Source organism: Botrytis porri (genome assembly GCF_014898465.1).
Source record: "Botrytis porri strain MUCL 3234 chromosome Unknown BPOR_002, whole genome shotgun sequence".
In the NCBI taxonomy this organism is placed as follows: Eukaryota; Fungi; Ascomycota; class Leotiomycetes; order Helotiales; family Sclerotiniaceae; genus Botrytis; species Botrytis porri.
Window position 1 is genome coordinate 1,637,413 of NW_024066076.1, and position 13,724 is coordinate 1,651,136.

A 13,724-nucleotide genomic window follows, 5' to 3' on the forward strand; every position below is an offset into this window, starting at 1 on the left:
GGAATCCATGCAGAATTCGTATTCTGAGCCTTGAAAATGACCATAGGTGATAGAGCATTTCCAGCTGCATTGACACATTCAAATGCAGTTATCCATTCTTGCTTGCCAGCTGTAACTTTCCAATTCGATTTCTGAGTAGAATCGACTATAATGCGCGTACTTTGAGTACTTCCAACTCCAAATCCGGTTTCATCCATATTATACATATCATCTAATTCATACTTTCGCTCAATGAGACGCGTGCGAAACGCGTCAAACCAAGCCTGAATATTCTCCGGAGTTGCTTCTTTAGCCCGATTAGACTCTAATTGACGTGAATAGCATGTTTTAAGTTCTGGATGTCGTTTTTGGAATCTATAGATCCATTCGTGGCCTATAGGTGGAATTTCTGTCGAGGTAGGATTTCGAGATGACGCGACCCGAACGCGTCGAAGACGAATTTCGTCGGCCATTTCCTTCACCAACATAGGTGTAGCAGGGAATCCAGTGATGGTAAGTCGTGAAATCCATCGTACAAGAGTATTTTCTTCTGCGTTTGAAAGAATTTGAGCCATTTCGTGGGTTTGGGAACGTGTTTTCTTCCCAGCCAGCCTATCAGCTAGGGTAGACTTAGGGACTTCAAAATGCTCTGCAGCCTTTCTAATTGATTTAAATTCTTTCAATTAAAGTGAAATTATAGCCTTTTGAAGCTTCTATTCAATTTGAGCAGATGTAGAAGGTGATTGGGTATGCATAATAAAAGTTATTGCGGTTTCAAGTTGGTGATGGGCTAAAAGTGTCCGAGTTCCCCATATGTCCGAGTTCCCCATACGTTACGTTATCATTAATTCGTTAATATATTAAAAGAATAACTAAACTTATAGAATCTCAAAATACTAAAATAGCTCTACTTCGAAAATAGCTTGCTAATACTCAAAAGGTAATTGAAACTTAAAAGAAAAGAATTAAAAGCAAAAGAATCAAATTATAAGATCAATTTATCTTTAGTAATAAGAAAGTACTAAAAATGATACATAAGGTAAAGGAAAAACCTAAGGAGAAAAAGCCACAAGAACAACCATATAAACATCCAATTGAAGAATTAAAAAAGGAGATTGAAAAAGAAGAACCAAAAAGTAGTTCAAATAATTTAGAATTAGAATTGAATAAATATATAGCTTATAAAACAAGATTATATAAAGAGAATTGAATTTTGTGACCCGGTTCCCCATATGATCTGGTTCACCATAAGTTACGTTATCAAAGTTTGAGCAATTGGGGGGTAAATCCCTTTAGTACTGATCATGATTTACGGACGATATGATAATCCCATATGTTTCTGTGGGCTAGACGCTGGCTCCCTTTTGCTCCCTCCAAACAACAGAGCTTCTTGGTTCAGCTTGTATATCACTCCAGTTCCATCGGTGCACACTTTCATCGTCATCGTCCACGGCAACCTCAAACTTTCAAGACGTTTTGACCTCCTTGTCATGGCGCAATTGAGTAGTAAAATCGTCAAGTCTCTTGGGGCTGCTTGTACTTAAGCGTCTCCATCTCAATTAGCGACCTTTCGAATCATGTCATTGGCACTCGACAGCAATTTCTCCCTTATCATACTCCCTCTCTCCTTGGTCTTCAATCCTTCTTTGCTCATTTCCATTGTCCGAGGTAGCCCACCATTCATCTAACATCTCATCAATCGATCCTTCATCAATATCCCACTCTGAGCCCCAAATCAAAAGAGCCAAAACAATGAGTACAGTCTCCGTCCAAACCCTCCATTGCCCAACAAAGTCCCCATTCATGCTCCGTAATATCAGCAATACCCGCGGTACTGATCGGCTTAAAAGTTGTATCATATTTGCTGCATTTACGAATTTGCTGGCTGTACTCGTCTTCCATTTTTCGTGACACAAGAAGCGTAGATTGATGTAGAAGTTGATGGGTACAAGAAAGGGTATAAGAGGCCCGATGAGAGTGTGAAGAGTTTCATAGATTTGACTGAGTTGAGTAGCCATAGTGTCTGCTGGGTTGGGGTTTGAACTTGAACGCCATTGTGACAGTAACTGCATCTATATCGACAATGTTCAAAAAGCTACCAGGTATGTGTACCGGTTTTCTGGTACTTGTCGTGACGAAGCTCATGTCATACAAATGCGGGGTGGCTTAAGTGCTGCGCCACAGAGGATTCCCTACCTTGACCTCGACCCCTTGGAAAGCATAATACGTCAAAATATCATCAGATGACTTGATACTCAGGATAAATAGGATAATCTCTTTCGTATACCGGTGATGGATCGAATATTTACCCTAAGCCTGTAAGCTAGGTGCATAGATGTAGATTCTTCTTATTAGATAGCGACACCAGAGCTAGAGTGGCAATGTTGAATGCAGATTGCACAAACCAAAGTACTAGAAAGCCTTATGTGCAGGAGAGAAAGTGTTGAACAATATCCTGCCCCTTTGGAATGCCAACCAGGTACGTCATGCCAAAAATGCTTGACAATACTGGAAAATTAAACAATGCGATCATCAAGTCACAGCTCGTTTGGGGAAGACGTTGAGATCATAAGAACCATTACCCTTCTGCGATCCCCGCTTCCAGGCAGGCCTATCATAAATTCTCTTCAACCACTCATCTAATCTAGGAAATTCCTTTTCCAGATCAACCCGATTTCTATGTTTTACGAAGCTCATTGGGAACTTCATCATAATATCGGCTCTACCAGGATTCTTCCCCATGAAATACCCGCCTTCCGGTGCATTTTTCAGTTCTTCGTCCAAGATAGTTAGAAGCTCCCTCAACTCAGGACCATCAAGCCACTCTACCTTTCCATTCCTATGAAATATAAATCGATTAAAAGGATAAGGTAAACCGATCGCACGAATGTCGTAAGATTAAAACAATTAAGGATCTCATCTCTGACTCAATCACCGCTATTTAAGCCAAACCTATCCTCAGTGTCAAAATTGCGAAGAAGATATGTGCATATGGCATCGCTCTCGGGAGTATATCGATTGCCATTCGCGGTCCCAGTTGTGAGAACTGGGGCCTTTCCATATGGGCCGAGGGCTTTGAGGGATTCGGGAGAGCGAAAAGGGACAATAGGATCATCGACAGGTTTGCGGAAGTGGTAGATCACATTGTATTCAACACCTAGCTCTTCAAGAAGCCAGAGGATACGTTGATACTGGGAGTGCTGGTTTCGTCAGCTAGCTAACATTAGATTCGGAGGGGCGAACTTACATCGAAGTGATGGAGAGTTGGCTTATTATCTGTCATCTTGTTTGACTGAGGTGTAGGTAAATCAAGCTGAGGTTGATGGAAGATGCTGTTCATTCAGTATTGAAGAGATAAGAAATTCGACGGCTTTATAAGAAATCTACAGATTGATTTCTGTGACTGATACGTCACTGAAGTATAACGAATGGAATGAGAAAGCCATGAGATGCTTTGCGCAAGCACATTCCGCGTGTGGTTCTTCGAAATCAGTAACCTACAATTCTTTTAGCTACGGAACCTGTCCCGAAGTTGTGTAAGAACTCAAGGGAAGCGAAGTCCAGAGTCACAATATAGTTTTCATGTAGTGCGAGTATTCATCGCATCCATGTTCATCGACGTGATTGTTGATTTATGGGGGCAAGACTGTCGTGTACGGATGAAGGGGAAGTCATGGATTCTGAAAGTAGGCGGCGATGGCCCGGGCTGAAGCAAGTGGAAGTTCACGGGCCTTCTCACCACATCCGGACTCTCATTCTAAAATTTGTACTCCACTACCACAACATTCGTTGGTCTGCAAAACAGCGAGACACTTTATCTACATACACAAGTTCGAAAAAGAGTATCATGGATCAAATTTCCAGAAGATCTAGGATATCAGTATTACACTTGAACTCCCAGCTACACTGACGCCTTCCACAAAACTTGGGTGGCGTGCTTCGACATCCAACTCCAAAAACTTGCTTCTTCTCCAATGTCTGACTAAATCGGAATTCTTGATACTTGAGGAAGGACTATAATTTCTCGTCAGTGTGCCAATTGGGTCATACTTTAGCCCATACCTGTCCTGCCCGAATGTTCCCCCTGTCAGACCCAAGCAAGCTCTTATGAGATATCCCCATCAAGTTTTCTTTTTCACGAGGCCAAACATCGGGTATGGTAGCTGGCTGATGCTTCTTAGTCTTATCAAGTTTAATTTCAGATGTATCAAAAATCAACCGTGGCGTTTGAATCCGCGATGATATTCTTATCGGGTACTCAAATTTTCACGGCTTGTGTCTTGGACGCAAATGATTTTAGTATTAATAATATACTTTCACCGGCACTCAACCAGAAATTATGTTGACCAGACGAGCTATATTCCTTGGTAATACCATCATTCGCTACCTATCTAATTTTAGCTGTCTAGCTAGGTGACATATCGACAAGTATCCATTCTTGATTGACCTTTCATTATTCCGATAAGCACGATTCTACCTTGCTCTGAGCGAGATTCAACATTCACATAGTTCGCAAAGAGACCCGGATATAACATTTCCGAATTTGCCTACAGCGCAATAAATCAAGTCGCTTATGCACATCGCCTGTTTCTCCAGTCTCCCCCACAGCCTCCGAACCTAGTAACCCGCATTTTCGCTCGGTACTTAGCGAATCATTTCAGGACGTCTTATACCTACTTCCCGGTCTTTCAACTTCTTTTGGTTACAGATTTCTCCATTAAGGTGGTCATGAAATTGGCATGGTGGCAAGTCCCATATGTCCGTGAAGGTCACTATTTCTCCATGTAATCCTTCCCTGAGATCAACAGAGTCGTCTTCCAAGCCATCGATGCTTTTTGCCATGTCACAGTACCGTGGCCAAAGCTCTGGAAGACAACGATCTAGGTCATAGTTGAAGCTATAGCAGGCTAGCCTTCTTAAACCGCAATTCTTTGGGGTATGCTCATAGATACCAGCGATGTCTTCCGTCGTCAGTATGGCTCGGTTTAATTCCAGAAATCTCACGACATAATCTGTTATGAGATTCATCAAATTTTCCACACGCAATCTGCTCGCCAGCAAATAGAGCCCACCCCAATTGAACCCCGTTTGGATCAGAACGACTGGACATCATCCTGCATGCGTTCACCCATTTCTTTGCCATCAGGATAAATCGACCATGGAGGCAAATGCCCATTAGACGCCCACCACATCAAATCATGAAAAGCCTCGAAGCTGCCACTGGGGAATGTGACGGAATTCGATGCTGCTTCTTGGGATGTTCCACTAAAGAAGTTTTTGAAGTATGAAATCTTCTCGCACAGAATCTTCTTATAAACTCGGATCACGAATCTTTCAGGGCCGATATATATCTTGACAATTTCTTTTTCTGGGCTCCCATCTTCCTGGTCCTCAGATGGGCAGTGAAGGGGTGTGAAATTGTCCCGCTGCTCGTCTTCCTTATGTTCGACAGGGCAGTGGAGAACCAGGCCAGCTTTTTCTGATGGAGTCTCGAAGTCGCAGATATCTGCAGCCATTTGCTTACTCTCTTTCGAGCGCTTTTGGTATTTCCAAGGTTCAGTACGTTCGTCCCATACAACACCAATTAGACCTTCATCTTGGAGATCATCTTTCCATTGCTCAAGTCGAGACCGCCAGTGTTCTGAACCGATGGTTACTGATTGGTTTTTGTCACTGAAATTTATAAACTTTGTGAATACCGGATCCTTTCGCGTCCGTGTTGTAGTGCTGCTTGCAGATTCTTTGTGTGGCTTTCTGATCTCCTTTTCGGTGATCGCGTATGGCGTTTGATGGCTGACTCCTGTACTTCTTTTTGCGGGTGTCGGTACTTCTTCGACATCTTCATCTGTCTCTTCGTATCCTTCACAATCCTTGAAGTAACTCCCTTGCTCGCACATGAAATCTTTTTGAGGTGTTTGAGTTTTATCCTTGGCATCACCCTGCTCTTTGAATTCATCTCTATGCGCTTTGACTGCGGATTCTCTCTCCTCGCCTTTCGCGATAGTAGTATTTGAATTTTGACTTTTGGGCGCAAGTCGTCTCCTATTTTTCTTCGATGGTGCCATTGTGAAGATCTAATTGTGTCAGAATTTCTGGAAGCCAAAATATAACATTGTCTCCAAGAAGGCGCATCCTCTCCAAATTCTAGAGAAACTTTGAAGCTCTTGAGGATTTCCTGTCGTATGAAGATTAAAAAACGATTGCCACATACCTCTTCAATTTCTCCTGACTATCTTGACAGCGCAGAAACCAGGATAGATCTTGTGAAGTAGTCCTTTGCTGCAAAGGCTAGTATCTAGTAGCTGCAAGTTTGTTCTTGGTAGAACAGGTTTAACTTGACATTGAAGATGGGTGCCAACTACTGTAGGTCCAGGTTCCCGTTGCAAAAGAAGATTGATTTGAAGTTGATAATGAGAGTCGAATGCCAAAGTTGCAGTTTCTTCTTGATTCAAGTATTGAAAATTGGTATTCGAAGTCCCATCCAACTCTTTAAAAAGGTTGGTAATGTGAGGGGAACAAATTTTCTTGATCTTCAATGGTGAGTTTTGTAATAGGTTAAGTAGTGGGTCGGGCTTCGGATAGTAGAGTGACAGGCAACATTCGGCTAGTGTGATATATTGTTAAATTGATAATGAGCATAGTAATAAAAGTTCTGACATCTATATTGCAGGACTTACAGCCAGGGTAATTTACTGTTAAGTGAATACGATATATAATGATTATATTGTAGTGATAAAGGTTCAGGTTCTACAGTAGGTACCTAGGGTTATTGTTTTACACAGACAGTCACGGGATTATTGAATCAACTAGTAGGATATAACCAATACACATAGGTATGCATCAATGATTTCATCTCTCCACTGTTTCTTCTGCTTTCACAGATAGCAATCTAGCAACAGAGACAAACACAGGTGATTCACTAGTAGACTACAACGTCTTGGATTGATCAAGTGTCAACATCCTTGTCTATTACTGCTGTCATCCTGCTTTGGCAATTGATTGCTCGCTACAAACCGATACAGGAGTCACTATTCTTTATTGTTTGCTTGATTGAAAAGAAATTGTACAATACTCATGAGATGTTGATTGTATGTTCAAGTTTTTTTTTTTGAACTGGGAAAAATGCTTCTATTGACTAAAATCTAATCATGACTATTTGAGAGCTGAGTAGCTTTGCAGGCACAGGTATGGCTAAGAACAACCTTTCGACTTGCCTTGACTATAACAAACATACTTTAAAGCTTCCCAAGTTCATTTTTTTTTTACTCCCCATTTGCCTCTTCCTAAACCACACCTAAGTCTTGACACAAAGCGCTTGTCCCACACTCAAATTGGCACAACCAGAATCAATCTCGGTGTTCAAACTCTTCAAAGTATCCAACGTGATTCCATTCTTCGCATCAACAATATCACATGTATCTCCCATTGAGACAATGAAGAATGTAGTGCAATTTGCAGCGGTTCCAGGGAACACGGTACCGGTGGTGTTGGTGGTTGGATCGGTTACAGTGGCGGTTATGGTGGTGGTATTTGCAGAACTAGTGGTGTTTGCTTGAGGGGTGTCGGTGATAGATAAGGAGGTTAGATCGCGGGCCTCGGGGGCGGAAGCGGTGGTGTTGGTTTTGCTACCTGGGGCTGGAGGAGCTGGCTTTGAGGTGTTGGCTGCATCAGCGGGCGGAGCTGGACCGCCGGCAGGAGGGGCAGGCGGGGCTGGCATTGTGCCGTTGCCTTTTGCAGCAGGGACTGGAGGGGCTGGACCACCGGCTGGCGGAGCAGGGGGTGCGGGGGGAGCAGGAGCACCGGCTGGAGGCGCCGCAGGAGCGGGCATTGTGATATTGGCAGCGTTAGGATCGGCGATTGTTATTATACTATTTACAATATTAATTTCATCGTCGATAAATATGAGTTTAAGGTATAGATGGGTAAGGAATGCTTACTCTCTTGTCTCCAACTGAATAGGAGAGGCGTGGATGGCCGTTGCCAAGATGGCGAGTGTGATGGCGGTAAATGAATATTGCATTTTGAAGTTATGGATTGGATATCGTTGGGGTATATGAGACGAACTAATCTTGTTTGATAATATGAGGAGAAGAAATACCAGTAAATCTAAGGAACGAAAATGAAATATCAAATTTCAAATTTTATTTTATTAAGGAAAGTAATTCAGCAGGACTAGCCGCGAAAAAAGAGGGAGTAATTAGTAAGGAGTGTATTAGAAAGTTTGGTTCGAATTTGTATAAATATCAGATGTGGTTCGTGGGAAGGTTATATACATATGTAGAAGAGACGGTGTTCAAGTGTAGATTCTCAAACAGTGCCAGAGATATAGAGATGTTTGAAAGTTTGAAAGTTTGATATAGGCTTCACGATCAGTGCTCAGCCACGCTAAATCATGCCGTGATTGTATAAGATGGAATTTCTACGGAGAATTAGTAGAGTAGTATACTTCAGACGGTTTTGAAATCGCCTAAGGAACTTGTGCACAAGTCATGGTTGGGCGAATGAGGTAAATTGTGGTGAGGTGAGGTACAGATGGTTTGGAGTAGTAGTCGCACTGCCTTCATTATGGAATTGAGAGCTAGTATCTAGAAAGCTTGTTTTGGAAGAGGGTCTAGCGAGTTCTTGAATGGATGCACAGACTGGAGGGGAAGCTAGAGCTATGAATTAAATGTACAGAGGGAGATGTAGATGATGCGAAGCGATAGCTGTGTATTGTATGAGAAGAACTCTAATTTGGATGTAGAAAACGCATCTCTTGCATGATCATCAAAGCGATTGTAGATCAACACAAACGATCATCATACCCAAGGAGACCGTTCGTGAAATTTCTTGTCGTCAGACCCGTTTTCTCTCCCTCCTCTGTTTCAACCCGGCTTTCCAATTCGGAACATCGGCAAAATACAAATATAATTCCATCAGAACATCAGGTCTAATAGCTTTGAAGATCTGATGGCACATGATGACATGTATCAAATCATGCTTAAATCTAGCTCTGCTTCAAATCTCTCGCCAAGGTTCACTCAGTGTGTGGTTTCATCTTTTTGATAGAGATTATGCTATGTGAAACATGTGATAAGACTCATTCTTGCTGTAAATGTTTGAGCTAGGAAAAGTTTGATAGGCTGGTATGATTCAATGATGAGTTGAATAGCTTAGAGGAGATTGGAGGGGGGTATTGTATGCTGGTTCCTGTGTCTCAATTTGGTAGTCCGGATGAGGTGAGGTTGTTGTTGTACTTTGATCGTGATAGGTTGATACGGTCATGTGACATGATCTAGATTTTCGAGGTCGGAGAGGTTCCATCCATGTACGGCGTGGCAACAAAAAAAGAAATAAAACGATGTGTGGGGGATCTTCAAATGAATGCATCTAGAATGCAAGAGAATCCGTTCCGAGTTTCCCGTACAGAGTTTATACCGACGCCATACAAGTCAATAATTGTTACCCTCGTGCAGCCGAGTCTTGGCCATTCAATAATCGGCTGGAAGGTTTGAAAGAAAGCTTGACAAAACGTATGGCCGGATTCGTTTCGCTGCATCCGACAGTTGTGCTGATAATTTCTGGGATTGTCATGGCTTTAGCCACTGCTACGTGATAGAATGCTACCTACATATGAACATGAGACTATTGATGCTCAGCGCCCTTGAACCATTAACACCCCCAAGCCATCAGTTCGAAGTGTAGGTTGAAACCCAGCATCAGCGGCGAGTGAGCGTGTCTTTGCATAAAGGGAAGTCTTCCGAGCTTTACGAGGGTTCATCAATATTTGAAAGCTGGCATGAGTATATTGTAGACATGGATCAAAGAGGTACGCCCCAGACCATATATATCGTTGTCAATATACCAAAATATGTAGTGTAACTACTAGGTGTGATTTCCCATCGCATTTTCCTTGAGACTTCATGTCTGTTTTGGTGTATCTCAGCGATTGGACGGCCAGTCCTGTGTCCTGACGGGCAATCGTACAATATGAATCAATAGGAAGCTCGAGATGTTGTGTTTCCAACAGAACCAAACTAGCGGGTCTAAACAGCCTTATTGACTCCTATCATGGTTCAGGATGCTAGCACGGTAATTGTCCCTTGTAGAACAGGGCCTATAGAAAAATAGTTCTCCGGTAAGATAATATCTCCACCCTGAAAGGGGCAGATCGATGGATACGGGATGAAACTTCGGGGAAATATTGAAAGAGGGGGCCCGGTCCGCAAGAGGAAGCTTCACCGCCACTAACTTGGTAGTATAGAACAGAGCTTTTCGAGTGTGGATAAATATCGCATCTTACGCGTTTGAAATTCGAAGAATCTTATCACGTTTTCGATCGTATTTCAAAATGTAAAGCTAATAAGTCGTCTAAAATTACAGATGCTAGTAAATCCTCAACGGCAGACGGAAGTTAGTTTCCAGTCCCGGGCCGGGGCCGAAATGTGACCCGAAAAGGGACAGGTCGGTCGGTAGTACCTAGGTAATCATGGGTGGATATTTGAGCCTATAAAATATCTACCTGGCTATGATCACACCTAAGCATATAGCAAAACCTTGAAATTATCGTCAATTTAAAATCTACAGGCCAATCTAGTAGTCCTGGATTTGGGCTGGATCAGGACTGCGGAATATCCCCTTAGTACTCCCATCCTACCCATCACAGAACTTGGTTTCAAAGCGGCACAAAAACTATCATGTTAGACCAGAATCTACTATCGGAGACCCCGCATTCAAACCAACAACTTCTCTTCTTCAACAGATACAATGGCAATGTTATCGATTCAGCATGAGACAACCGTACCTGAAAAAGGAAGACCATTGCGATTGCGATTGCCGCACCCCACTTCTCACTGAATCCCTGTATGTGTGTGTGTGTGTATTTTTTCTGTCACTTAGCTTACTGATGAACCTTCGCACACGTTGTTCCAGTTTGCGCGACACCATCTCCATCATTTGGATTCTGTTTCCATTTCATTCGTTTATTCGTTTAGAGAGTTCCCACTATTGGGCTGAAACTAGCGACAATTGATCAACACATCTCCGAACGATTTTGTTGGCATAAAGTTTATGCTCCCATGCAGGCCCGGTTCGCATGAATTGGAAATAGAAACAGGTCCTAGGTTTCCTGACTAGGTTTATTGAAAGGCTTGTTGGTGGTGGCATATTTGTTCGCTCAATTGCTCCATTGGGAGGGTATATTTGACAGGGGAATAGGTAAGGTTATCTGGGGTCGATTTTGAGGTGCGAAGACCCAACGTGTTTGTGGCCTTACCGCTTCTGTTGTGCGTCATATTTGGTCTATGCCGGGACAGATATTGCATGCGGTTTTTGTCCAGAGTTAAAAGTGAGTTCGTTCCTTGCATCCTTTGTATCCGTAAGCCCATGCGCATGTGTATATATTCCGTTGCGAACCCACATGAGTATGTGACTTTGCATAAGCTATTCGGATATCTACATTCAACGGTATATCTGAAATCTATCAAGCATGGATCAGAAAAATGATCTTGGGGTCATTGAGACTTCCTTGACTGACAATTCACAGAGTGTGAAAAAAAGTAGCAATATGGCTACCATCGAGAATGATGACGAGAGATTGTTGAACAGGATTGGTTATACTCAAGTTAGCCTCCTTTACTACCCCCACAATCAATGTGATGCCCACTAACTATAGCTAAGGACTTACGTCGACATTTTTCAAAGTGGTCTACGTTATCCTATGCGGTCTCCGTTCTTGGTGTTCTAGGATCCGTTCCTGCTACCTTTGGAAGCCCATTGAGTTTGGGTGGACCAGCAGCATCAGTATGGGCATGGTTCTTTGGTTCTGTAATGGCACAAATCATATCAAGTTCAGGTTAGAAATCTTCACTTTTGAATTGTAACTTGTACTGATATTCTTCAAGTATCTGAATTGGTCTCTGCATATCCGACGGCCGGTGGCATGTACTTTGTTACGAAGAATGTTGTCCCACCTGAACATGCGGCGATATGGAGCTGGATTATTGGATGGTGTAATTTACTTGGTCAAACTGCAGGTGTTGCCAGTGTGGGATATACCGTTTCTCAACTTGTTCTAGCAGCTGCGAGTATGAACTCTGATTTTGATGATGTCACCGGGACATATGCATATTCACCGTAAGTTGTCCAACAACGCTTGAAATTTCGTATATTCATAGTCCGATAGAACTGCACTACAAACTACTCTACTCTCATGGTTAATCCTTATGATAATGGGAGTAATCTGTTCCCTAACAACAAGACGTCTTCACCAAATCGTAACTTGGTTCATGCCAATTAACGTTATAGCTTCAATCGTCATATGCATCACTCTACTCATTCTAACTCCCAACAAACAATCTGCAACATGGGTCTTTACACATTTCACCAATGGGTCTGGATGGGGAACCCCATTTTCATTTTTCCTCTCCTTCCTATCAGTAGCATGGACCATGACTGATTATGACGGCACAACTCACATGTCGGAAGAAACTCACGATGCAGCAACCCGTGGACCAATGGCTATTCGATGGGCCGTTACCATTTCTGGAGTCGTAGGCTGGATGCTCACTGTTACTTTTTGTTTCTGTGCAACGGATCTTGAGGCTATCATTCATTCGCCGACAGGAATGCCCGCCGCGCAAATTTTTCTAAATGCGGCGGGCAAGAACGGTGGAACTGCAATGTGGTTTTTCGTTATTCTTGTTCAATTTTTCACGGGATGTTCGGCTATGCTTGCTGATACTAGAATGGCCTATGCTTTTGCGAGAGATGGAGCTCTTCCTTTCTCAAAGTAAGTTCCCGAGTTTTCAAATCTTTAAATGTGCCAGTTTTCTCACTGCGTCATTCCTTTTCGTGCCAACAAATACTAACAAGCAACTTGATAGTTTCTGGTCCAAAGTAAATCCCTACACCCACACCCCTCTTCACTCTGTCTGGCTCATCGTCCTCCTAACCTGCGCACTCAACACCATCGCCATCGGCAGCACCGCTACCATCGTCGCAATCTTCAACATCACAGCTCCTGCTCTCGACATGTCATATGCGGCAGTTATCGTAGCACGTAACATATACGCCTCGCGCGTGAAATTCATTCCCGGCCCATACACGCTTGGAATATGGCAAAAGCCACTCAATGCGATAGCATGTACTTGGGTGTTATTTATAAGTGTGGTTCTTATGTTCCCCACGGTGAGACCGGTTACGATGGAGAATATGAATTATGCGGTGGTAGTAGGCGCGGCTATTGCGGTGTTTAGTTTGGGGTGGTGGTGGGCTGGAGCGAGAAAGTATGTTATTCTTTCTTTTATCTTTACTGGGTTTTATATAGAGATGAATTGAAGATGATGCTAATATAATAATTCTAGGACATACACGGGACCGAAAACAAAAGATCTTATACAATCTATCACGTCGGAAGAAGGGATTTATGAATCGGATGAGAGACGGAATTATGGAAGTATTAATGATCGTTGAATGGTAGTGAGAATTAGATTTTGATAATGGCGTTTTGTTTTTAGGTCAAGGAGTTGGTGGTTTGAAAAGCATTTCTTTATTACTGGTTTGAATACAGGAGTCATGGTATCATTTCTCGTCGTATTCGAGATTTTCATCTCTTCATGTGGAGGAATGAAGTAGATAGATCTAGATTGATCATTAGACAAATATTCATTTCAAATTTATAATAGTTATTCATGAACACAAAAAAATACTTGTGTATTGATCAGACCAGGGACATAAAAGTCAAAAGCTCGTTCAACAACATTGAG

At 42.6% G+C, this 13,724-nt stretch overlaps 5 protein-coding genes across 5 annotated transcripts; 1 reads left to right on the forward strand and 4 right to left on the reverse strand.

The window, feature by feature from the left end:
* Positions 1 to 1,559: 1,559 nt before the first annotated feature.
* Positions 1,560 to 1,997, reverse strand: EAF01_001511 (uncharacterized protein; the record flags this gene model as incomplete). Its single annotated transcript, XM_038909761.1, has 1 exon — positions 1,560 to 1,997. The coding sequence occupies one exon, from the start codon at positions 1,995 to 1,997 to the stop codon at positions 1,560 to 1,562; it is 438 nt and encodes a 145-aa protein (XP_038774573.1).
* Positions 1,998 to 2,511: 514 nt separating this feature from the next.
* Positions 2,512 to 3,262, reverse strand: EAF01_001512 (uncharacterized protein; the record flags this gene model as incomplete). The annotated part of the gene is made up of 3 exons (XM_038909762.1): positions 2,512 to 2,818; positions 2,932 to 3,179; positions 3,227 to 3,262. 3 exons carry the CDS (start codon positions 3,260 to 3,262, stop codon positions 2,512 to 2,514), a joined length of 591 nt encoding a protein of 196 aa, XP_038774574.1.
* A 1,361-nt stretch (positions 3,263 to 4,623) lies between these two features.
* Positions 4,624 to 6,044, reverse strand: EAF01_001513 (uncharacterized protein; the record flags this gene model as incomplete). Its single annotated transcript, XM_038909763.1, has 2 exons — positions 4,624 to 5,081; positions 5,108 to 6,044. 2 exons carry the CDS (start codon positions 6,042 to 6,044, stop codon positions 4,624 to 4,626), a joined length of 1,395 nt encoding a protein of 464 aa, XP_038774575.1.
* Positions 6,045 to 7,273: 1,229 nt separating this feature from the next.
* On the reverse strand, positions 7,274 to 7,999 carry EAF01_001514 (uncharacterized protein; the record flags this gene model as incomplete). The annotated part of the gene is made up of 2 exons (XM_038909764.1): positions 7,274 to 7,847; positions 7,917 to 7,999. 2 exons carry the CDS (start codon positions 7,997 to 7,999, stop codon positions 7,274 to 7,276), a joined length of 657 nt encoding a protein of 218 aa, XP_038774576.1.
* A 3,447-nt stretch (positions 8,000 to 11,446) lies between these two features.
* On the forward strand, positions 11,447 to 13,431 carry EAF01_001515 (uncharacterized protein; the record flags this gene model as incomplete). The annotated part of the gene is made up of 6 exons (XM_038909765.1): positions 11,447 to 11,581; positions 11,638 to 11,812; positions 11,862 to 12,093; positions 12,143 to 12,748; positions 12,843 to 13,244; positions 13,323 to 13,431. The coding sequence occupies 6 exons, from the start codon at positions 11,447 to 11,449 to the stop codon at positions 13,429 to 13,431; spliced, it is 1,659 nt and encodes a 552-aa protein (XP_038774577.1).
* Positions 13,432 to 13,724: the final 293 nt, after the last annotated feature.